The following is a 25930-nucleotide window of genomic DNA, read 5'->3' as shown; positions in this document are numbered from 1 at the left end:
AAACAAAAGGAAATTCAAAATCCTGTACGACTGAGATTTTATCATTCATTTGCTGCGGTCAAAAATCATGAAGCATAGCATTTCTTTAATATTTGCACTGAGCAACTGTTAAACAAAACTGCTTTAGCTTTCCCATCCAGTGCCTCTAATTCCATTAAACTAATTACAATAACTGAGCCACACCAGGCTTTAGTATGGAGAAGCCATAAAGAAATGATTGTGGTAATAACCCAAGCATTCTCTGGGGCATTTTAGCAACTGTTTGAAGAAGCACCATTTGTGGTGCATTGGTCATTGGGCAGAGCTAAATGATGTATTCGCATGCAAATAAAGGAAGGCATTAAACATGTCTCTCTCTTCATTTTGGCAGACTGGGCAAGCTCATTAGTGGGGAAGTAGCTGCCAGCTGGGTTTTCCTTTGGGAATTGCTTTCCTTATACCAAGTTATCAGGCAAAAAGAGGCAACGTGTAACACACAAATTCACCAAGTGAAATAATTTCAAAACAGAGAGGTAATAACAAGTCCCTGTTAATAGCCAGGAGGGGATGTTCACCAGCTTTCATAAATAAAAGATTAATTTCCAGAAAACTGGAATGTTTTAACATGAACAGCTTGGATGCTACCCTCAGTAGTTTCACTGGAATATCTGAATAGTATCAGTTTAATGAGAGCAGCGTCAAAATGACATGAACCAGACCAAATAGAGTCAACAAAAACATTTCTGTCCGAAAGCTAAATGAAAATGCTGCCCTCGCAGGCTGTTTACAGAAGTAGGAAGGCATCAAGTCACGTCTGACTCCAATGTTTCCTTCAGATCCTGTCTACCAAGATGCCTTCATCTGCTCTTTCGCTGCCTTTGATATCCCAAAATCTTGTGTGTGCAATTCGGTGGATGGTTGAAGGTATAAAAATGGCATCTGATGGAGTAATTGAAGGCAGTAATAAGTTTGTAAATGTCCTGTTTTTCATTTTTTCTTTTTATCTTTTCACTCCATTTGTACGAAGAAATAAGGGTTGTAGTTACTAAATTTTCTTTGTTATCTCTAAAGCTCACTTGAATTTGTTTTATTTAGGTCATTAGGCATGACTGTAAGAAACAATATCTTTTCTATGAACAATTAACCGCTATATGGTCAGTCTCATTCACATGGGATTTTGACAGGTTTTCACAAAATGTGATGTAGCCAAAAATGAGTTAAATGAGTATGAAATATCACCACAGCTCATAAGAGGAAATGTGTTAATGCAGAGCCTGAGGCAAAGGAAAAAAACAGGTTTGTGCATGGCTAAAACTGATAAACTGTTGAATGACAGCATGAATTAAAGGTCACCATTTATGTCTACCTAAACCATTTTTCAGGCTTCAGAAATAATTTATTTCAACAAAAAATTCATAAACATTTCAGCTCCATCTATGTGTTGTCATTTTGTAGCCCAGGGTATATCAAAGAGAGTCTGGGAGCCTCTTTCCTTTCTAGCTGTGAGTGATTTGGAATGTCTGAGGCCATTTCCAGAGTCTGCAGCTGATTTGACAGGCCTCTCAGCTGTTCCCTTGACAGCATGTCACTGGTACCAAACCACAGGAGCAGCTTAAGGCTGACATACCATGCAATGCTTATGCCTTCTACTTCACCTCAAACAGCACCAGCAGTACAAAACACATCTCCATTTCCTAACAATAAATCGCTGTCATTGTTTTTCTTAACGCAGAATGGCAACAGCTCATAATAACTAAAACTACATCATTCACAATTCATATTTCACACAATAATTTTCACAAGAAAGGGAGATATATTTTTGTCTTGTTATAATGTTATATTAAGGAAGCATGAAGCTGACACAGATTAAATGCTAATGGTGTCTTCTAAGTAGGCTTGTGATTGGCTTTACAAAAGTAAGTCAACATCAGCTTGAGAAATAAGGGTGGTATTTTTTTGTATTGAGGCATATATTAATGCTGTATTGAGATTCAGTTAAAGATGATTATCTTCATGGCAAGACTGAATTCTGAAGACAGGCAATGAATGTGCCTATTATGCCCAAACATGCTGTCTAGGTATGGGCTCACTAGGTTGTGAAACATCCAATATTTGGTAAATACTGTGTTTAAATGGTTTGACACATTATGCAATTATCACATTTAATTTGTCAAACTTCTGTGAGTTATTTATTTATTAATTTTGTATTTTTTGTATTTGCCGATACTTTTCTTGTGAATATTGTTTATAATTGGTAATCAATTAGCAAAAAGTTTTTTTTTCCTATCTCCTCAATAACACATTCCATCCTGTCATTCTTTTGTAATATCCCTTTAACTAACAAAAGTCAGATCCTAACAGTCTAGTGTAGCCAGACCTTTGACTAAAATGGCAAAGGTCTAGCAGCTTAGATTGGCCAAGAACTGCCCACTAAGACAGGAAAAATGGTCTAACTGACATGTAAAGCGATCAATCACAGTTGGTTTTGCCATTACACACAGGTTATCGGAGATATATGATACCATAATAAAAGACCGAAATGGGAAAGAAATCATTTAAATAATGGCACTCAAACTCCGTGAGCAAAAACTAGCAAAAAAATGTGTAGAGATTTTGAGTACAGCACAAAAAACTAATCACTGAGAATTTCACAGACATACAGTAACTAAGTAAACATTTCCGCTTTACTTTCTGCAATGTGCCTCGTATGAAACTCTGAATATCTTTAAAAGATTTGATGTCACTAACCTGGCAAACTTGGACAAATCTTGTGATTATTTTGTTCTCAAAAGTGCTCATTGTATTAACACAGAAATCTGAGAACATGACTCCGTTTCCAGATGGACTGATAAAAAGTCTTGTGTGTCTCTATTCGTGGAAGTTCCGTCAAACCAGCCAGTCAGATTAGGACTGATTAACTTCAGAAAGCGTTTTCCAGTTTCATGTGCTATGTGCATCAGACAAAGAGCACAGACCATGGGTGTGCTGTCTAAGGCTGAGACTAGTTTCTTAATGACATCATCCTCCAAGAAGTGACAACATTTTGATGGGAAAACAACAAGTAATCCAAGAGATAAAGTGAAATACAAAAATTAATAAATTTGGCATAAAACATTTTACAAGTAAAACTAATGAGCCCTAATGGCAGTTTTACCTCTTGATGGCCTTGTAGCAAATGATGACAGTCAGGAGGAGGAAAACCACAGATGCACAGCTTACAGTCCCCAGAACCAAGATTTGCATCTCTCTCCTCCAGGACGTTGTGGGGGATACAGTGGAGGGAGCCACTGGAAAAGAGACAAAGTGTTAAAAACCACGTGAAGCACAAAGAAATACAGTACATCAAGGCAGAGTATATGTAGAGAACAATACTTAGTACAATACTGTCAGTGTGGTCTCTCACACCTACAGTACACAGCTCAATGGCCCAATCATAAGACTGCAGTATGCTGCCCTACTCCACTTATCATTCCATATCCGAGAGGCGCTTTATTTGGACCATTTCGCAGCTGTCTCATCCAGAAACATTTTAGTGCATCAGGGTCCTCTACCTTCCCCACCATTTTTAAGTAAGGATTCTTTCTGGTTGGGAACTGATAGTGCCACCCTGCTTTGCTGAGCACAGATTTATTTCTAAAAATGCAGAGGCTAATTAACAAGTTCATTGTCCTCATGATCACATGGGACTTCTTTAGTTCTCTGCCTCTCACTTTCTACCACCATACCTCACTCTCTCTCCCTTTGGCTTTATAAAAACCATTTAGATTTGAGCTGCGGATTCAGATATACTGTATCTGTTCTGAGATTTGGAGAGTTTCCATGTAATTATACAGTTCAGATAACAATAACTTCATCTCAAATCGCATACTTCTGCACTAATCTATGGCATTTTGAAGCGTAAAACGTGTGAGTAGTGTGTTCACACTAAAGTGTTTCAGTTCACATTGAATGAAATCAAGAAGAAGAGTACTACTAGTACCCAGATGACGTATTTCTTCAAAAGAAAAAAAAAAAGAAAAAATTGGGGTTGGACAAACCAATTATAATTAATGGTGAATATGGCAACAACAGAACCTTGCAACATTAATGTTTTACCATCACCCCACACCATGTAAATATGTACATCACTTAGGAAAAGTGTTAGACTGAGGTTGTTAAAGCTAGCTGGAAAACATCTTGTGCGTTTAAAACGGGTGAGAAACCTTTTTCCCATTAAGAGCCATTCAAGTATTTATGAAATTATCCGCGAGCCATACAATTGCTTGCAATTTCTGATTGTAGGTTGAAATTAAAGTACGCATTCCGTTATGTGCTCACGCACCAAGAAAAAACAGTCTATTATACAATATTTTGCATTGTTATCATTTATAATTATTTTTAATAATTCTTTTAATTGTATATTTTTATTTTATTACAGTTAATTGAATCAAGGCCATTTTTTTCTTTTAAATGGCCTCGCGGGCCGGGTAAAATGGTCTTGTGGGCCTAGTACTGCCCTGTGGCTTGATGTTCCCCACCCCTGGTTAAAAACATCATATCTTTCAGCTGAAAAAAGGCTAAAAATATTAGTGTTCTATTTGAGACAAAAGTTTTTGATTATACTCTTTGAGAATTGATACATTAGATGGCCGAGTGCATAGCCTAAGTGCACAGTATAGTGTGGCATTTGTGAAACAGTTCAGAAGCAATTTTGGGTGTCATAGTTGAAACTTAAAGTTCTTTTACTACCTTGTCTGTATGAACCATTGTTTGTACCTATGTTGTAACACTGTTTACATTAACATGTATTCACTTGGCATTTTTTTGGAATCAAACCCATGACCTTGGTATAGAGTGCCATGCTCTAGCAGTTAAGCTACCGAAACTACAGAAAGTCCTGTTACACAGGAGCAACACTAGAGACCGTGCGCTATTATTTTTCACTATCCACTCAAGCCTACCATTAATTAAAGGGCTGTGATGCACTACCCATCAGCTCTTGAGTATAACTCACTGAATAATTCTCCCTTGGGTCAAGACCAATGCATTAACAACCTTATGTGGGTTTCTTCCTGATGTTTATCATCCTGATCAATGCTCACATGCCTCACCATTCAGGACAGACTGAATAAACACAAACAGATATCTGCGGAAATAATGCAACTAAGAGCAGAATGTAACTCTTGTACTGATTACAGACTCTAACTCAGAGACTTTACTGATGACCTACAAAAATGCTGTCTAAGTAGATGCTCACTAGGTTGTGAAATAAATCAGATGGGTTATTCCTACTATTATGTAGTGTTAATATTGTAGCGCAGGGTGTGGGTGGATGGTGAAATGAAGAGGAGACTGGTCGTTGCATTGGAAATTGCTCAGAATTTGCTCTTTTATTTAAGCAACGTACAGAACAGTCTTGCCATTCAACAACCCATTCCCAACCCAACCCATTTTCCTTTTCCTAATCCAAATGTTTCAAACAAAACATTTCTTGCAAATTTAGTTTTTAATTTGTAATCAATTTATAGTTTTTTTTTTCCATGTGTCCTCAATATCACAATCCATCCTGTTATTCTTTTGTAACATCCTTTTAACTAATAAAAGCCAGTTCCTTGATCACGTTATCCTCCAGGGAGTGACATTTTGCTGGGGCAACAACAACTAATGGAAGAGATAAAGTGAAATACAGAAAGAAATACATTTGGCATCAACAATCTACAAGTAAAACTATTATGAGAGCTAATGACAGTCTTACCTCTTGATGGCCTTGTAGCAAGGGTCTAGAATAGTGCAAAGATGACCTCAGTGACCTTATTCAAATGTCAAAGGCTATGGTCAAACAATCACTGTTTGGGAATGACAACTGTATTTACAAACAGGTGCGACTCTCAAGTTCTCCTGTACATACAAGAGCAGACAGGAGTGGATCGAATAATGCAGGTATGAACAGGTAATCCCCATCTCTAACTCTCTATCCTTGAATAATGCCTGTAACCACAGTGACAGACAGTGATAGTAAATATCAAGACTGTATTGCATCTTTAAGGATTTGATATTTATTCCAAACTATTTCTTCTCCTTCCAAACACTTAAAGGGATAGTTCACCCAAAAATTATAATTCTCTCATCATTTACTCATCCTTGCAGTATGCTGCCTCAAACTTGTATCTGTAGAGCTCAAACAGATATTTTGAAGAATATATAATTTTTTTTTTTTTTTTTACCGTACAATGCAAGACAATTGGGTCAAGACTTATGATAAAAAATGTGTTACATTTTGTTCTGTTTTTCACCCAAAACTGATGGGATTGCTTCAGAAGATGGATGGATTAAACCACCCGAGTCATATGGATTACTTTTATGCTGCCTTTATGTCCTTTTTTGGAGCTTGAAATGTTTGGACCCCATTGACTTACACTGTATGAAAAAAAAACTCATACGTATATCCTTCAAAATATCTTTGTTTAAAAAGAAAGTCATACGAATTTGAGATGGCATAAGGGTGAGTAAATGATGAGAGAATGATCATTTTTGGATGAACTATCCCTTTAACAGAAGTTTTGTCTCGCATTCTGACCACACAATACCTCTATTTCGTTCCTTTTTTGTAACCTGAGAAAGAGCTCTAACATTAGTGATTAACAGCAAAGAATAACCTGTGTGAGCCTCATGCAATAAACGTCAATGACATGTCAGACAGAAATGGTTGCCGACTGCGGTTCTGTTCATAGAGCACATATCATCCGAATTTGCTTGCGACTGTGTGTGAACATAATTTAACACTCTAAAATGAATTTGGCACTCTAAAAATAGGATTCTGCTGTTTTATGAACTTTATGAAAGTGCACTTGTTTATCTGTAAAAAACATCTGCATGAGTATGTATGCTGGCTCTCTTTCACACATGTACACACAACTTTAATGCTAATACATAGGGACACTACTGCAAACATATTTCACAGCTGTAATCTTATCCTCTTATATCTCTATATCACAATGCACAAAATCTGTCTGCTTGTAGAGGGTTCATTTGTGTCAAATTAGGTTGACTTCTGCATATGCTCTCAGTCTGCTAACGTAAGAGCAAAGAGTGAAATGTTCATAATGAGTGTGGCCGTCTCTGAGGTGGCTGCTAGGGAGACATGTCCCGTCCTCGGAAGACTCCTCAGTCTCAGCTAGCCCAACACACGCTATATGTGATGACTGAAAAACAGTGGCTGCCCCAAAGAGATGATCTCCAGTGGTCCTATCAATACATCATTTGTGAATTTTAAAGCATTGTTTTGCTTTAAAATGTTTGAGGTGTTAAAAAGATAGCTCCCTCAAAAATGAACTTTCTGTCATCATTTACTCAATTTCATGTTGTTCCAAATCATATGACTTGGTTCTCTTTCTTCTGTGGAACACAAAAGGAGAAGCTGTCGAATGACAGCTTCAGTCACGGTTCATTTTCATTGTATGAAAAAAAAAGATGCAATAAAAGTATATGGTGACTGAGACTAACATACTGCCTAACATCTCCTTTTGTGTTTCACAGAAGAAAAAAAGTCATAAGGGTTTGGAACAAGATGAGAGTGAGAGTTTCATTTTGGGGTGAACTATACCTTTAAATCAATCCATGTTTCTGTCACAGTCCTGTCACTCTTTCAGTCTGGGTTTTTTTCTGACAGGACCGTGGCATTATTGTCCCATATCTGTCTTGTGTTTCGTTGTTTGTCTTTGTGTGAGCACACGATTTCGGTTATATTCCCTGCCGTGCGCTCTTCGGTCTGTCTTGTTTCATGTCAGGAGCACGGTGTCTGGATCCAGACTTCTTGTATGGTTCAGTTTCGGTCTGTGTCAGGATCTGAATACTCATGCTCCATGTCTGTCTGTTATTGATGTGGAGGCATCGCGCTTATATCATCTTGGCAGCATGCACTCGTGTCAATAGTTTGTCTGTCTCTCGCGAACACGGGTGCCTCGTTTCACGCACGTTTTGTGTGCCCGTGTCGCAAGCTGTCTTCATGTTGTGCTGAGGTTCGGTCACTTTGGTCTAAGGTGTCGGGTGTGTGTGACCGAACTCTCGCACAGGTGTCGTGTCTTGTTTTTGTTGCCTGTTGCGTGCATCGCGTGGCGTTTGCCTCGCGATGTACGCTCAGTTTTCGTTTAGTGTGAGAATGCTTGGCATCGCTTTGTTTGCCATTGCTACGCATTCTCTCACGTTCTTTGTCAGTTGGCATGGGCGTATATTGCCTCACTGTCTTGACGATGTGCGCTCATGCCATTTGGGTATTTTGTTGTCTTGTGAGAGTACATGGCTTTGTTTTGTTTCTGTATTGCTGCAGGTCTCTCTGTCTTACGTCATACCCTGCCTCCTTGTTTGCCCATTATTTGCCCAGTCTTGTTAATCTGTTGATTTCTCTCCCTATTTTAGTCTCCTCATGTTTGCTGTCCATTGCCAGTCATCTTGTTTCCAGTCTGTTTGTTCCTCTCATGTCAGTACTGTTAGTCAGTTTGTTTCCTCCTACCCTGGTTCCCATAGCCCAGGCCAGTCGGTCCTGTTCCCTGTTTCCCCTGCCTGAATTATTTACTTTGTGTTTTTCCCCTTTGGGGTAGTTTATGTTTGTTTTTTCCCACTTGTGGGAGTTTTAGTTTGTTTTTGCTCCTTTTTGTTGTATTTAACAAATCCCTGTTTTTTAACTCTGCGATTGGGTCCTGTCTCTCTGCATTCCGTGACAGAACGAACTGGCCACAATGGACCCAGCAGAGTTTTTTCTTTTCAAACTAGTTCTCCTTCTCACCAGTGTGCAGAGCGCATAAGGAGATGCGTGGGGTACGGCAGGAGGACAAGTCCATGTGGGGGTATGCCCTTGAGTTTTTATCATTGTCCTCAGGTCTGGGGTACGATCAGACCTGTCTAATTGATCTCTTTTGGGTGGGTCTGAATGAACCATTTAGATCTTGTGTCCCAGATGGGGATGGAGATGGAGGTTTAGGCAAGTTATGAAATGGGAGGAGCTTATTTCAGCCTGTGCCTCTGAGGACTTCCATTCCTCATCCCAACCTGAGGACGAGAGCACCCCCCGCATGGGGGTGGACGCCTCGCCCAAGCCCATGGCTGCGGACCACCAGGAGGCGGGGGCTACTACAGCAGCATTGCCCCTCCCTGCCCAAAAGAGGAGGAGGAGAAGGGCACCTACTCCTCATGTGTCCATGGCCATGGAGGCCATTCCCCTGCTGCTGCCAGCGCCCACGGCAACAGAGGCCGTTCCCCTGCTGCTGCTAGCGTGCTCCATGTTATTGATGTGGGTGTATCGTGTTTATGTCATCTTGGCAGCATGCACTCGCGTCATTAATTTGTCTGTCTCTCGTGAACACAGGTGCGCCTCGTGTTGCATGCCCATGTCGCGAGCTGTCTTCATGTTGTGCTGAGGTTCGGTCACTTTGGTCTAAGTTGTCGGGTGTGTGTGGCCGAACTCTCACACAGGTGTCCTGTCTTGTTTTTGTCACCTGTTGCGTGCATCGCGTGGCGTTTGCCTCACGATGTACGGTCAGGTTTCGTTCAGTGTGAGAATGCGTGGCATCGCTTTGTTTGCCGGTGCTACGTATTCTCTCATCTTGTTTGTCAGTTGGCATGGGAGTATATTGACTCATTGTCTTGGCAATGTGCGCTCATGCCATTCGGGTGTTTTGTTCTCTTGTGAGAGCACGTGGATTTGTTTTGTTTCTGTATCGCCGCTTGTCTCTCTGTCTTACGTCATACCCCGCCTCCTTGTTTCCCCATTATTAGTTTATTAGTCACACCTGCCCTGTCTTGTTAACCTGTTGATTTCTCTTCCTATTTTAGTCTCCTCGTGTTTGCTGTCCATTGCCAGTTCATCTGGTTTCCAGTCTGTTTGTTCCTCTCATGTCGGTCCTGTCAATCGGTCTGTTTCCTCTTACCTTGGTTCGTGTAGCCCAGTCTGGTCGGTCTGTGATTGGGTCCTGTCTCTCTGCATTTCGTGACAGATTCAACAGCTACAATAGCTAAATAGCTGGACCTAATGTACACCTGATCATTCAAAAGTGAGCCTGAAAAGCCTTTTAGCATTGTAATCCAACAGTAAAAGCCTGGATTTGTAAGTTTGATGTGAGTACCTGTAATGTGTACATTGTGGGGAACATTTTAAAGCAGCAAAGTCTCATGTATATGATAAAGGAGCAGCAGACAGATCAGAGGATCGGTCTCATGATGGCAGAGAGAGAACCAGGCCTATTAGATTAAGCTATTTTTGTACCTGCTCTCCTGTTTAATGGAGTTACATGGCTCTGGATTGCCTGGGCAAAACTGATTTTAAAATAAGAGGACTGACAGACAGACAAACAATAACTCCATCTGAGCCGAGCTCTGCACTTTTTGTTTGGTAGACTGCCACACAAGGGGCAAAGTCAAGGACTTTTAAGTAGTTTTCATGATACTTGACAGATATTTGATGAACAAGAAGTGGATGTTGCTGGGTTTGATTTCACAAATATTCAGATTATATTACTGCTAATTGAGTTAACCATGGAGCTAATGTAAAGCATGTTGAGACCTGAATCCCTTACATTAGTCTACTTCTGGATCGACCAGGATTGAACTGGCCCACTGTATACCTCAGATATAAGTGTCAGAAATGAACATTTTCTTAAGGGCACTATTTTCCCCCTAGAATAGATTTTTTTTAAATATATAAATGTAAGGATAATCCATGACAAGGTGTGCATTAAACAATTTAAATGCACAATGTGGAAGCAAAGAACTACCCTCCGCAAAGATAGCCTGCAGTCACCATTCACTTTTATTATTTGGAAAAAAGATTTAAATGAAAATGAATGGTGATTGAGGCTAACATACTGCCTAACATCTCCTTCTGTGTTCCACGGAAGAAGAAAAAAGTTACACAGGTTTGGAATGACATAATGGTGAGTAAATGGTGTCAAAATGTTTTTCATTTGGGTGAACAAACCCTTTAAATATCGGTTTGTCTGACATTTTCTGTGCCACTTTCACCCTGAGCCCTGGTAAATCTCTGACCCTGTCAGTAACTACACTTTTTGCAATTTATCCCCTGTCATCTGAGCTGCAGACCTCTAGTATTTGATCACAAGTGCAGGTAGGGAGGACCTCTGCTCTATTTCTCTCCAGAATGGGAAAGTCTACAAGAGGCTGGGAGTAATTGTGGGCCTCCACCCCTGTGGGTGGCTGATCCACACTCCAAAGTGCATCCAAGCAAAGGTAAGAGCAGAGTCTGCAGGCACTGCTGCTTTCCCCAGCCTACCTTGTTAGTCATACTCAACAGGAAAAACATAACTCCATCTTCCAATGATGATGATTGGTAAAATATAAAAAAAATAAAAAAGAGAGTACAACAATGATTCAAGAGCTGTGGAGGTGTGGAGAGCTAGATGAGACAGTGATGGTGATCGATGAAGATGACTCTGAAAAGTCTCTGGCACACATCCTAAAGCCCTCTTTAATTAAAGCTAGCATGTCCTGCCCGTTCAGCTGAGGGGGCATGGTAGAGCCAGACCGTGACTCCTGACATTTGCCACTGGCACTGGGCTAGATGCACAACAGAGAGCAAAAGCTAGAAAGAGATATAACCGACTTCAGAAGTGCCATCTATTCTTGCAATTATGCAAATATACTCACTAGTCTGAAATATCAATGATCAGCCAGCATTCATTCTTGTGCTAAAAAAGCTAAACACGGTGCAACAAATGGAACTGAATGCAGGTGTCTCGATATGCTTTTTTAAAAAATGTTATATTGACATCACATCTAAAAACACGCCACCCCTGTGCAAGATGCTGAAAACAGTGGGATGCAGTACAACAAAGATGTTTGTCTTTTGCATGTTTACATAGAAAAACAATTAAAAAACAGCGCAAATGGGTGCAAAGATGTGTTTGGTGTGAATGTCCCTTAAGGCTACTGCATCATAATAGTAATATGATCTGAAATTCACAATTCAGATTTTCAGTAGTACGTATAGAATTTTGAAATGGTCCCAGGATAGCTGCTAGCAAAGGGCTTTGGCATCTTCTTGTGGTGCCACCAGCCAATCAGCATTGTCATGTATCATTTTCCTGTGGCTCTAGACTAATTAGTCACATAGGATTAACGGCTCAAGTGATTGGCTCAAAAGAACCTTGATGCAGAACAGAGTGTCCATGTCCATGAGCAAAGATGGCAGATTTCAAATTATGTATATTCGGCGGTCTCGTGCCATTTATTATGGAGTGGATATGAGCAAGTCTTACAAATTGGATATAAGCAATGCAATTTGTTACGTGTGCCACACCCAGAATAAAATATCCCTGAAACACAACCAATCTTCAAACATGTGCATCCAGGCATCCTGAGGTAAACATATTCACACAGGTGGCGAAAAGCATTATGCCAACTGTTACACAAGAAAATGCAATCCTTATTCTGAATGTGCAAAGAAAGTAACCAGGGCAGTGGCTAGATTTACCTGCAAATGTATGTGCCCATCCCAAATAGCATTTTTTTTAGTTTATTAAACACTTTGGTCATTACGACCTCTTTCCACCCTAATTACATTTTCAAAAAATATTCTCAAGTGTGGACAGTGAAACACAACAAATAAAACTTGAAAACTAAACCACTGTGTCATGAGAGTTATGATGAGCCTCCCTAGTATGAAATTGACCTAAACTGGAAAGCATTAATCAGCAGTACATAAAGAAGTGCTTTGTGGCCTCTCCTCCGAGCTAAGACTACTTGAGTGTCTGAAATTTATTGGCAATGTCAGCTTAGCTAACACTCGTGTGCACAGAGCAATCTAATGGCTTACAGCCAACAACTGTCAATCTGCTAATGCTCATCAATTACTAATGTCCTCTCAAATAAGATAAACTAGATCATGGGGTATCAATCCATGTAACATTAGCAAATAGTTTGGACAACACACTGGACAGAGAGGAAGGTGAATTTATCAGTGTGCGAGTCTATATGTAGAGGTGAAACGCTCCTGATTCATCAAAAAAATCAACTTTATGTCAGGTGAGTTTCCCAATTTCACAGTCAGCGAAATCTGGGGTGGGTGTTACACCCCTCATCCTTCTGTGCTATGGTCCAGTTATCAGTGCACAAACTCTCAAACTGGTGTTATGCTTTTGTGGGTATGAAGGAAGGTATTCACTTTAGTTTTTGGAAAGATCCACTGTATGAAAAGATCAGAGAACAACCACAGTAAGCAGATGGCAACAAAGTTTTGATACCTAAAAAAGAAAACAGACAAGGACAAAATGAGTCTGTCAAAATCTAAAAGTTGTCCTCAGTGAAAGTGTGTCTGGCTGGGTTTCCATTCAAATGTTTCATATTTTTAAGTGCATTTCTAAAAATTAGACTAAAGGAAATGTGAATCATAGGGCATTTCCATCCACTGCATCATTCACATTGTCTTGAAGGAGCTGCTGAATTGGGGGAGAGTTGTATTTGCTGTATTGGAGCAACTGTACATTGTTTTATAGAATGCTGCCAGAAGTCACCACAGAATGTGTGTAATATCTAATGGAATGAGGGCTGAAATGGCTGCTATGCCCATACATTGCCAGCAGGATTGTGAGGACCCACTTTAATGACCAGTTGTGGGTTCAACACTTCCGAATGCCAATGGCTTTGTTTGAAGAACTGTGTGCCAACTGTTAGGCCAGTCACATCAAGCTATCGCACACCTGTAATACGTGCACAGATGGTCAAAAACATGTCATTGCTTTGCAAATAATCTGTTTCCATCACCTTAATGAGCATTTTGACTTATGCAAAACTGCAGAAAATGTACCTCTGCCTAGCGCAGAACTTTTTAAACAAATTTTGAGAGTTTAAGCACATATCAAGAATTTACATTCAGGTTTTCTTTAGCGCAAATTTAAAATTTGCATAAAAATAGTCGGATGGAAACCAAGTCGTCTAGAGCCAGGCTCGCAAGCTGTCCACTAAAAATCCTAAAACATATACAGAGTCTAAAGGCCTTTGAAAATGCATCTAATACATTTTTCATTACAAATTATATTACCAGCTATACAATTTGAGTTAAAAGTTGAATGAAAATGTTATTATTTTTTATTTTTATTTGGTATGCTTTAATGAAAACAGTATTTAAGCTGATATGGACTCCGCTGGTTTGATTTCCGCAAAACCCGATGATCCAATTTATCCCAGCATAATTTGAGAATGTTCCAAAGACCATCTTGTGTGCTTCAGGGGAAGCAAGGAAATCTAAATGTTTTGAACACAAGAATTAATGGGTAAATGTCACAAACTTGCTTATTTTTCATTTGTAATATAAACTGAGGATTATCACAGAGCCAAAAGGGATTGATGTAAACTGCAGCCAGCATGACCACTTCCACATCTTGGGCATCATTGTTTATGCAACCGGTCCTGCTTGACACTCTCCGAGCAGGATTCGAACTGGCGTATGCTAGCATGGGAGGCAGGCGCGCTAATGAGGAGGCTAACGGCTACAGTCTCTTGGGCTAGTCGCTTGTGTGCCTCTTGAGGCCAGGGGAGTGAGGTTTACACATACCACACAGCTATCACATACCAGCTAGCTCCCATTACATATAAACATATTACATCTGCAAATTCAACACATTCACTGAGGAATAAAATATCTACTGAGCAACTGCAAAACAAAGCACTAGCTGTGGATGAAGAGCATTGCATGGTCATTAACATTTGAGCTGAGTTATTTGTGCCAGTATTAAACTGTGTGATCCTCAACCATGCACTAATTCTCTTACAGCATTATATAATGTAGCACTTCACAGAGGCAGAGCCATTGGTTGCCTTCTCGCGGTGCAGGAACTTTACACTTCTGACACAGCAATTTTCCCTATGGCAAGCTATCCTACTTGCACATATTTGAATAATTTGGAAATGTGATAAGAGGGAACATTTTATGCAATCAGTCACAGCTCTGAAGATAACAGCATCCAACCAAAAACATTTCCTGATATATCAGAAATATGTGTTTGCATTAGCCGTCACCTGCCGTGGTGTTGCCTGGTTACCTATGGGAAGTTACGAAGAGACAAATTCACTTTATTTGCATTGTATTTGTGTCACAATGTGTTTTTGATTTAGCTATACTTAATTACTTCCTAAGATGCTGAAACACATATTTAATGTTGACATGCTTTGAATTAGCATAAACAGGCCGATACACTTGCAAGACAAATCAGCCCTCTGGACAGAGAGACATTAGTTTTGCTTTTTCTTTCCCTTACTTTGATTGTCAGGAGGGGGAGTCAAGTCGACAGGCCCCAAGGGAGAACAGCTAACATGAGTAGAAAAGTACTTGCCATTTCAAAGCTCAGTGTGTTATGCTGTTGTTTTTAGGCATTAACTTTCTGCCTAGATTTCAAGAAATAACATTACGTTCAACAAAACAATTAGCCATCAAACAATTGAATCTTTCTCACTAAATTCAGAATAGGTTTGTAATTAGTGAATTTTCATGATTTGACAGTCAAAACAAAGCTTTAATCTTATGATATATAAAGGAATTGAATTAACAGTCATCTAAAAATACTATTCTGTTTATGGCCTATTAATATCAAGTAGGCTACAGACACTCCAGCAGCAATTTGCCCTTTGCTTCTATGGCCTGTGCTTACAGCAACTTAGTGACACACGGGTAAGCACTGTAAAATTAATACAGTATTCTTTGCAGCTAAAGGAAAAACCCCGGGAAGAAGGGCTTCTGGGGCTTTTAGGTTACTGTGATTTGTCACAAAGGCAAGCCTAGTGTCTCTAGAGCACCTCTGTGAAGTTAGATGAGTTAGCTGTGTATTCTGACTGCCACGCATGCCCTTTTTTGGGCTTAAAAGAGAGTGTTCATAGAGCCCAGGAGCAATTCCATGTAATCTACTTCCCCTCATCTACGTCCTCAGCAGTTCTGCTAAAAATAGATTCAGACTAATCTTGCGATACAAATGTGTACACTTTGGTGATATTAAGGGTTCAATCAAAATGTGTGTGTCTGTTCCAATATGGTATTGAAGACTTTCATTGCAATACAGATAAATACAACATTGTCCATTGTGGATAAGGAGGATGTGGATGGGAGGATGTGTGACAAACAGGCCCTTAAACCACATCTTGTAGCTTTATTTATATCAGCAAGCTTAATCTTTTGATCATGTTCATCCAGGGGGAAAGCTTATCAAGTGACTTGGAACATTCATGCAATTGAAATTCAAATATTCAGCCAACGTAAAACTTAGTTTTAATCTGACTATTAGTTTTAGGGCTGCAGTGCTTTTTATTGCAATCAGGCCCTCTTTAAATGGCTTTCCTTAAAACTACTAATACATTTCTCAATTTAAATCTTTTATCACTCATTTAATACAGACAGGTGTGGGGGTCCTCATTAACCACAACTTCCTCATTAATATTTTTAATAAGCTAATGTTAAAGCCATTTTGCCCCTAAAGGCAAAGCCTGTCGTCTGCCTTCAATTGACTACTTATCAAGATCCCCTTTTCTTAAATCCTCTGCACTAACACAGCTGTTAATAGCTATGTTGTATCTAGCCCTCAAGCATTTCATGTCACAGACTAAAAGCACAACCTAATCAATAGCCAGGATGTTATAAAACTAATATGTGTCTGGCCTTTCGTGGTAATGATTGATTCTGACTGACTGATTTCTGTAAATGTAGCAAGCATCTATGCATGAGGCAGGTAGAAACACTAATGTATATGTCATAAAACGCCTTTCTCAAGAGCTTGCTGTTGTTGTAAGGGTACATGACCTAAAGTAGAAGGCTAAAATTGTACACAGGCAGATTGATTTCACAACCCTTTCAAAGATGAAGCCTCATTGATCTGGCTTTCCTTCGTTCTTGACAGGGACCCCTGATGACAAATCTAAAGTTTCCACCTCCTGTAATGAACCAGATTGAAATTTGTGTCAATTGCAAACAGCAGCGTACTTTACGACCATGTTCATTACTCAAAATGAGAGGTTTCGGGAAAAGAAAATTGTTTCAGAGAAGAGGCAATCTATTAAACTGTTTATAAGCTACCTTCGACACGACAGCAACAAAATCTGATTAAATGAACTTTATAAACACACCGTTCTTTTTGGGAAAGTGTGCGGCCAAAGCCAATTCATTCATTTAGGGGACAGGACAACTTAAAGCTACACTTTTCTGCATATCGCTGCCCCCTTCGGCATATCGCCGCGCCGTTTTGTGGCCCGTTCTGCATAATGCGGCACCTCGGCTTATCGTGGCCCATTCGGCCCGTTTCGGGGCCGGCACACCGGCCCGCCCGGTTCTCCCGATGGCCAGTCCGAAAATGCCCGGTATGCCAGATTACCAATCCAGCCCTCTACAACACACTCTCAGAGCGAAATCTTAAGGATTCATACGACTTTTCTAAATGTGGCTAATTCATATGATATCGTACGACCTTCACTACAGCCAATAACGTCGCTGGACATCGTTTTCATCTAATACATGACAATTACTTGATTCTGTCACACACAACAGCTTCCTGTCATGTTTACACACTCTACTGATCGGTTAGGTTTAGATAAGGGGTTTTGGGTAAGGGCATTATATTAATAAACATGACCTTGACACCGCGCGCGCAGAACTCATGCTTACATCTGCATTACACATCCGGGCATTTGCATGTGATGAAATCATACAAATTCATAGGAACGAAATCGTACAAAATAGCCAACTCGTAAAATATGTATGAATTTTCTTGAGATCGGGTTGCTATCTAACTTTTGTCCCTCTAGTGGTTGAAGCATAAAATTGAAAGCAATTTGCAGAAGAACATTTTACGTGAATTGTGATTTGGCAGTGCTCTACTGGCGGATGAATCTCAAGGTTTAGGTTACCTGCTTTCTCTGTGATCATTCGAAGAATTTCACCAGCAGAGCCAGAGTCATGACGTGCTATTTTCATGTTATAGTGTTGTTCGCTTAAACATTTATAACCGAGATATAACTTGCTTTAAGGAAGATAAATACACTAGAATTTATATTTTTTCATATGAATTTTCAAGTGTTTTATCCACTTCACATTAATGTTTGTAATGTACAAGATGTGAAACTCGTAAAACGGCTATTATGAGTTCAACTGAAGACGATTATTTTATATATTACATTCTACAGCCACAGTGGCAATGCACGTGAACCGTAATACTACAATAGTAGGTCTGTACACTGCAAACAATAAGACTGTAATATGAAAACACAACACGAGGATTCAGTAATGATGGTGATTTAATGTACTTAATTGAAAATAATCTGCAGAAATATGCAATATTACAATTACAATAATAATCAGTTTCTTTAATCCTTTTTTTTTTTTTTTTTGGAAGTAAAATTATAATAGAGAGATGGTTACATGCTAAACAAATTAATAAAAATAAACATTCCTGTGCTATGAAATCGGTACATTTTAAACCACTTGAGATAAGCATACATTCACGGAGAACCACCTTGTACCTATAGCAGTTTTTAGATGCAGTTTTTAATTGTCTTCTGTGTTTAAACGGAATATCTGCTAAAAGGGCAGTGAATGAAAAGTGATAACAAATGTACATTTCTGTGACTGGGGTAAAATGAGGAAACAGCGGCACACACATTTAGAGACAACACACACACACACACTCATCTCTAAACTGCGGCAATGTTATAATAAATACTCAGAACTAATGTATGTTAGTAATCATGTTACAGAGCAACTCCACTGGAAAATGAAATCTATTTAACACATCGGGATGATTTCAAGATCCTTGAGTGATGTTCGACTCCTATAAAGCATGACAACCAATATAAGCTTCAACAACCCTACCAGAAAACATATCCAAGCATTTTAGCATGTAAACAACTTTGGCATTCAGTTAACAATTAAACATCCATCCTGAGAATACTGTCATCCCACTGTAGTCCAGAACTGCGGTTGATTGAACAACAATTGCTTCCCAAGCCAACACATGCGCCTGATGCGACAGACAGTAGCCGGTTTTGAGCTTACCGACATGACGTAAACACGCAAGGACGAATTACGTAAGCCTGCAATTTCACACCAAATTTGTCCCAACAGATCAAAATAAAAATAATTATTGTATGCTTTCTATAGAGAATCAGGTTAAGACTCACTCAATAATGGACTTTTGTTAATTGTAACCAAAAAAAAAAAAAAAAGAAATCTTACATCTTGCAGCTTTAAAGGAACAGTTCACCCAAAAATGAAAGTTCTCGTATCATTTACTCACCCTCATGCCATCCCAGATATGTATGACTTTCTTTCTTCTGCTGAACACAAACAAGGATTTTTAGAAGAATATTTCAGACCTGCATATCCTTACAATGCAAGTGAATGGTGACCGCACACAAAGACTTCAGTGGTTAAATCCATGTCTTCAGAAGAGAACTGATAAGTGTGCGTGAGAAACAGATCAGTATTCCTTTTTTACATTCTTCTTCTTTTGTTTATGCCGATTTACATTCTTTGTGCATTTCGGCACCTACTGGGCGGGGAGGAGAATTTATGGTAAAAAGAACTTAAATATTGATCTGTTTCTCACCTACACCAATCATATCACTTCTGAAGACATGGATTAAACCATTGGAGTAGTATGGATTGCTTTTATGCTGCTTTTATGTGCTTTTTGGAGCTTCAAAGTTCTGGCCACCATTCACTTGCATTGAATGGACATACAAAGCTGAAATATTCTTCTGAAAACCATTGTTTGTGTTCAAAAGAAGAAAGAATGTCACACATCTGGGAGGGCATGAGGGTGTGCAAATGATGAGAAAATGATCATTTTTGGGTGAACTATTCCTTTAAGACAGAGATAAAAACATACTTGCATGTGAAAATCCTAGATTGCAAGATTTATGTGTGATGCTGAGAAAGGTACATGAACGTGAATTTAAACATTCTCTGATGCACAGAAATGTAAATAAACAAATTGTTTTTTTTGTGTTTTTTTCTATTTTAACCATTATCTGAGGGGATGCAGAAAAATGCTTACAGTATGAGCACAAACTGTGCTCTTTCATTCCAAACATTCTCTGCGGTCATAATCAGTATGTGGCGAGAAGGGCGGGGCGGAGCAGCGTCTGGGCAGAGTGAGGCCGGGAAGATAAGTGGTGAATGAGGTCCACCTGTATGCCACACCGGTCTTGCATTCCAGTGAGGGGTGGCGGGAGTATTTAAGGAGAGGAGACAGCAACAGATGGGGGAGAGAGATGCATGAAGCCTGTTTGTGTGTGTCTTTTTATTTTCAGACGTATCTGGCTGAAAAGCAGTGCATGTTTTTGTTTTGTTACACACTGAAAAGTGTTTATTAAATGTCTTCATGTTGGTCAAGCTGGTCCCAGCTTCCTCCTTTGCCATCTTTGGGAATTGTTACACAGTATTATATTCTTAAACAATGGTCCAGTGTTAAGTACCCTGCAATCCTAACAGCAGTCCTAACATGAGCAAAGGGGTAGCAATACTCACCAGTTGGAGCCAAGAGCCTTGGGGGTGGTGGAGGAGGGGGTGGAGGTGGTAACGGTGGGTAGGGCCTACACTGGCATGGCAACTGGCAGCTCCCTCCCAACGGTGCCACTGTGGGTCGGGAGCATGACTTCTGGAGCTCCCCTTTTGCAAACTAGTGTAAAAAGGTGAACACAAGTTGGGTTAGTGTTTTTTTTTTCTTTCAGCTGTGGCTTTCATTCTTTGTCCTATATGAGCAATCAAAAATATTCAAAAGTACACATGTTCCATTGTTATGTATAGTACAGCAAAACTGCCATGGTAAGATGCTGGTGATGAGCAGTGAAAGGAGATTTTTACTAATAGCCCTTAGAATTTACAATGAAGGGAAAATAAAAAACATTATAAACACACGCACTCTCTTTTTTCTCTCCGCACACTGGCGAATGGGAGCTCCCTCCTACTAAAGTGGAGAATGAAGGGTGTGTGGAGGCTGAGGTCTCTCAAAGAGAGCACCCACCCACACCGAAGATCCTCACATCCCCAGAGGAGTGGGAGTAACGAGGGGTGAACCCTGACACTGCCTCCCCCTAATAGGCCATCCAGTAAACACTTGTGCTAGTCTTGTGAGCTCTGTTGTCAACGGGGACAGTAGTACAAGACCCACTGCCACGTCTACAGAAAATGATTTAATAACAACAACTTTAACTAGTGCTGGAACTGAGTGGAGGGGTGCACCGGCTGCTATTTAAAATAGAAAATGAGTCTGTCAATAGTGCGTACACATGCAGTATGCACTATTAAGAAAAACTACTACTGGATGTGTAATGCCAAAATACTACTGTCCACAGTTATAGTACTTTTAACCATTTTTCTAATATGCCCTTTTCTGAAGTAGTTTGACCATGTGGACCTGCATTTGATATGTTTGTTTACAGATACTATACATTATACTTGCATTAATGTGAAGTATTTGAATTATTCTCAAAGTCTAAATAGATTGTATGAGTGATTAAATGTTTTAAGCCTTTAAATTTAGACTGCATGTGTATGCCCTTAATGATGTGATCTATGTAGTTGTGCATTCCAAAATGACAATGGGATCTGACAGTGACTCGCTGAGCGTACAAAATGCACACTGTAATCTGCCACTGTCACCTTAAGGAGCTATTTCTCCCTGATCTAACCTTTAAAATGGGTTTTGTTGGTGCAACCTAATGTATTCAGGTTGATTTTTGACTTGAATTAAATAAGATGTTTTCAGTGTACACAAAGGGATATAGAAATACATTGGTGGCTCTGATGCTAAAGATAGTCGCTCAATGTGATTTCCACATCAGCGCATCAGAGAAACAGATGGTGACTGTTATGCACGTGCACTTCCACTATCGCCACGGTCTGTTAATGTACCTGATTATGAATTATCATCAACGACTCAGCTGCTCCTCAGTCTAACTTACCTGCAATAATGGAAGAAATACTGCGAGAAAACAGTGACTAAACAAAAACGGCAAAACCCCCAAACTGAGCGGCAATAAATTTCGGATAAACATTCCTCTTCTGTCTCTTCACAGTCCACCTGGCGAGGACGCGAGATTGAGACGCAGAAAAGTCATTTATTATCAGCAATTTAATCCGCTCCTCAAGGCTTTCCAGCGATGTTTTTCTCGAGTTTGAGCAGATATGGTCTCTGAAACATTCTCGTCCGATTAGAGCGATAATAACTGGTGACATGGAAGGGTTTGAAACGACATACGGAAGCGGACACGAGCGCTGTTTATGAGGAAAGTTGTTGATCCTCCGCGCGGCGCGGTCTCAAGAGTTGCGAGGCAAAGTTCTCCAGCGCGCGGAGACTGACACACGATTCTGCGGGTGTCAAGCGCTGAATCAAGATTCATTTCTCGCCAGACATCATGCTGAGATGATGTCAGTCATTCGGTACAGAAGTTACTGTCAGCACACATGCGTTCAGTCGGTTAATCGTTCGAGCACCGGTGCACGAGCAGGTCCAAAACTGTAGACTGGGGATTCACCTCTTCATCACTTCTACAGCAGCACCTGACGTGAAGCCTTCCAGTGAGAGATGCGCGCAAAGATTACGCTCTGTTAATGTGCTAGCCATTTACATTGCCGACGGAATCTCACGTTTTAAATCGCTTCCGAACAGACTGTTGAGAAAAAGAGATGTCGGGGATACTGTAGTTAACGAGGACCCTTAGGGTTACGATTGGATAGGTCACCGCGTCAGACACGGTGCATGTAGTCTGGGCGAGTTGGATGTACTCTGCAGAGTAGACACAGTAGAGAGAGAGAGAGAGAGAGAGAGAGAGAGAGAGAGAGAGAGAGAGAGAGAGAGAGAGAGAGAGCGAGCGAGCGAGCGAGCGAGAGAGAGTCGGGGGGAGGGGGGCAGTTTTGCCATCCGGAGCTTTTGTTTAGATGGCAGAATTTTAATTTTGGCTTGCGTGTTATTATGAAAGGACATCTCTGTGTATTTATTACCACTAAATGGGATTTGGGATGAACAGTGAGAACATTAATTAAGAGGCTTAAATAATGGATCCTATTAAACTACAGTCTATAAACATAAACCAAATAAAATGAAGTGTAATTGCCAGTGAAAGTGTTGAAGTACAGGTCCAATGTCTGAATTTGCAGCAAAGTTTTAAGGAGGTGGTACATGTGCCAGCCTATAAACATTTAAATTTCAGTTAGACTTGTGCCTGAATATAGTTTTTTGGTTGAGATGAAATACAAATATGAGGATGTTTTCTTATGGATTCGATATAATATGACAAAAGCCAAATGTAGTATTTGTGCAAAAACTGCAGTTTAGTCCAGAGCAGAGCTTAAATCTGTGCCGTCAAATACAGTATTACATAACCATAGGTTTTCTGCTTAAATTATTAGACCATGCCTTCAATATAACATATGCCATTTGAACATTTCTGTCCATTTATGTAAGGGCCCTCTACATGCCCTGTATAGTATCATTTTAGTTTTTCAGTGTTAAAGGAACAGTTCACCCAAAATTGAAAATTCTCTCATCATTTACGCACCCTCATGCCATCACAGATGTGTATGACTTTCCTTCTTCTGCTAAACACAAATTAAGCTCCAAAAGCACATAAAGGCAGCATGAAAGTAATCCATAAGACTCCAGTGGTTAAATCCATGTCTTCAGAAGTGAAATTTTTAGGTGTGGGTGAAAAACAGATCAATATTTAAGTCCTTTTTTACTATCAATCTCCACGTTCACTTCAACATTCTTCTTCTTTTGTTTATGGCAATTCGCATTCTTTCTGCATATCGCTACCTACTAGGAAGGGAGGAGAATTTACTTAAATATTGATCTGTTACACAACCACACTTATCATATCACTTCTAAAGATATGGATTTAACCACTGGAGTCATATGGATTACTTTTATGCTGCCTTTATTTCTTTTTATGAGCTTCAGAATTTTGGTACCCATTCACTTGTATTGTATGGACCTACATAGCAGAAATATTCTTCTAAAAATCTTCATTTTTGTTCTGCAAAAGAAAGAAAGTCATACACATCTGGGATGGCATGAGGGTGAGTAAATGATGAGATAATTTTCATTTTTGGGTGAACTATCCCTTTAAGTTAACTTCAAACCCCTGCTCAGTGCTCCATACGAAAGCTTCCCATGAACATGCCTAGCAAGGATACAGTTAGAAGGAATATAGGATCAAAATGCATTACCTTCAATTATGTTGTTTTTGCTTTTTTTATTTTATTTGTAAGATTCTATGTCAGTTGAAATATGATTGATAATGTAGATAATTCTTCCACCTCTTTCTAAACCTCTTTCTGTGTGGTGTTGGCTTCACTTTTGCACTAAAACCCCCTCCTTCTTCCAATTTAATAGACCGAGGTGCCCTCTGATGTAATCATTCTAATTGAGGTTGCTCCTCTAAATCACCAAAGCAATACATTCTACCCAAAATAAATCGAATCTTAATTTATAGGTCTTGCTTTATGGCCAACACCTCAGTCACTGTGTCTCCAATGTGTTGCTTCTGTTTAATCACAGTGATCATTCATTGGCTCTTAAATTCGAACTTGCAGATATTTTGATTTGTTCACTTGGTAAATGCCAGGATTGCTAAGTGTAACCTCAGTTTAAACACAGCTTTATCAAATAATCTGAAAGAGGCACACTCACAGTAATTTTATTTTGTTATGAGTCAATACTTTATATTAAAGACTACCTCCCTGGTATACTTTTCTTAAAAGATATACATAGATCAATGCAATGCTATTTGAGATGCAGTCACCATACAGTGCACACGTTCTCCTGAGTGCTGGACAAATGTAGTCAATCAGATTCAAAGTAAGTGCTTGGTTTTAGTGATAGGCTCTAGTCCAAGTTAATGCCCTTTCATTAGTTGAGACATAGCGTATACTGCAGAGTAGATTAGAAATAGGACGAGGGGTAGCAGAACTGGGAGGGGTGTATACAGACAATAGCTGATTCTACAGCCAGATGCCAGGAAACTGGGCTTGGTCTGCAGCAGTACTCTCCCCTGCCTACTGACCAACCTTAAAGGGTGCTATAATCCAGTTAAAATGGAGATTGATGTCTCTGTGTACGTTAAGGTAGATCTGTCTGATTGTTCATCCAATTGAGTCCAGGCCATTAGGCCCATGTTCAATCAAGATGAGCATACACTGCCTCTTTTCCTTCCTCTTGGTCTTTTTGATTTTTGTGCCTTATCTCCCTGCCTTGAATTCTTTATTTGCTCACCGAAAGAGACCCTCCAACTATTCTGGGCTATTTCTGCTGAAGATGGAAAGGAATTGTGAATCAAACTGACTGCACTAGGTACTGGTAGATGCAATAAGGTTTGGGAGAACCTTGCACCTTAAAAACCTTCTTGGGGTCTCAGGTTAGTGCCAGATTTACAGTAATAAAGTAGTTTTGTAGACCACCTGAATCCTCTCAGTCGACATGATGTCAGTAGTGTCATTTTAATCAAAGAGACCTCTGGGAATTACTCAAGAAGTTAGAAAGGTTTTCAGGATGTACTCAATAAATAAATAAATAAATAAATAAATAAATAAAATAGCACAACACAATCCAAAATTATTGTGAACAAACATGTTTGTAGCTTAAAGACAAAAGGGCCCAATATACTATGTATTTGATATACTAATTATTTAACTAATTTTTCTGTTCACAGATCATAGTTTTATTGTGCCTTTCGTAGGTTTTTGACAAATATTCTTTGACAAATATATAGTATACAAAAGTTATTTATGGCTTAACACATCTGGTTTGTGTTAGTCTAATAATTTGTGGTTTAACTGTTTTTATTTTTATTTATTTACTGATTTATTTGTAGTTAAATTCTGCTTAGATGAGGATTATTGAGTGAGTGAGATTATACTCACAGTATGTTTAATCAAAGAAACTGACTTTCACAATGACAGTGATAATGATTAAAGATAAATGGTTAA

At 39.5% G+C, this 25930-nt stretch overlaps 1 protein-coding gene across 1 annotated transcript in view; it reads right to left on the bottom strand.

The window, feature by feature from the left end:
• The window catches only part of LOC127416140 (proline-rich membrane anchor 1-like), a 41640-nt gene extending 18940 nt beyond the window's left edge, over positions 1-22700 (bottom strand). The window contains exons 1-3 of the mRNA XM_051655303.1: positions 21907-22700; positions 20471-20621; positions 3134-3266 (exon numbers count right to left, since the gene is read on the bottom strand). Of these exons, the coding sequence (XP_051511263.1) occupies positions 3134-3266; positions 20471-20621; positions 21907-21999 (377 nt within the window). The 5' untranslated portion in view covers positions 22000-22700. The remainder of the gene's footprint in view (positions 1-3133; positions 3267-20470; positions 20622-21906) is intronic.
• Between the last annotated feature and the right edge of the window lie 3230 nt (positions 22701-25930).

This window comes from Myxocyprinus asiaticus, chromosome 25 (assembly GCF_019703515.2).
Source record: "Myxocyprinus asiaticus isolate MX2 ecotype Aquarium Trade chromosome 25, UBuf_Myxa_2, whole genome shotgun sequence".
NCBI lineage: Eukaryota > Metazoa > Chordata > Actinopteri > Cypriniformes > Catostomidae > Myxocyprinus > Myxocyprinus asiaticus.
Note: the sequence above shows the minus strand (reverse complement) of the source record. Positions and strands in the feature narration are given on the sequence as shown.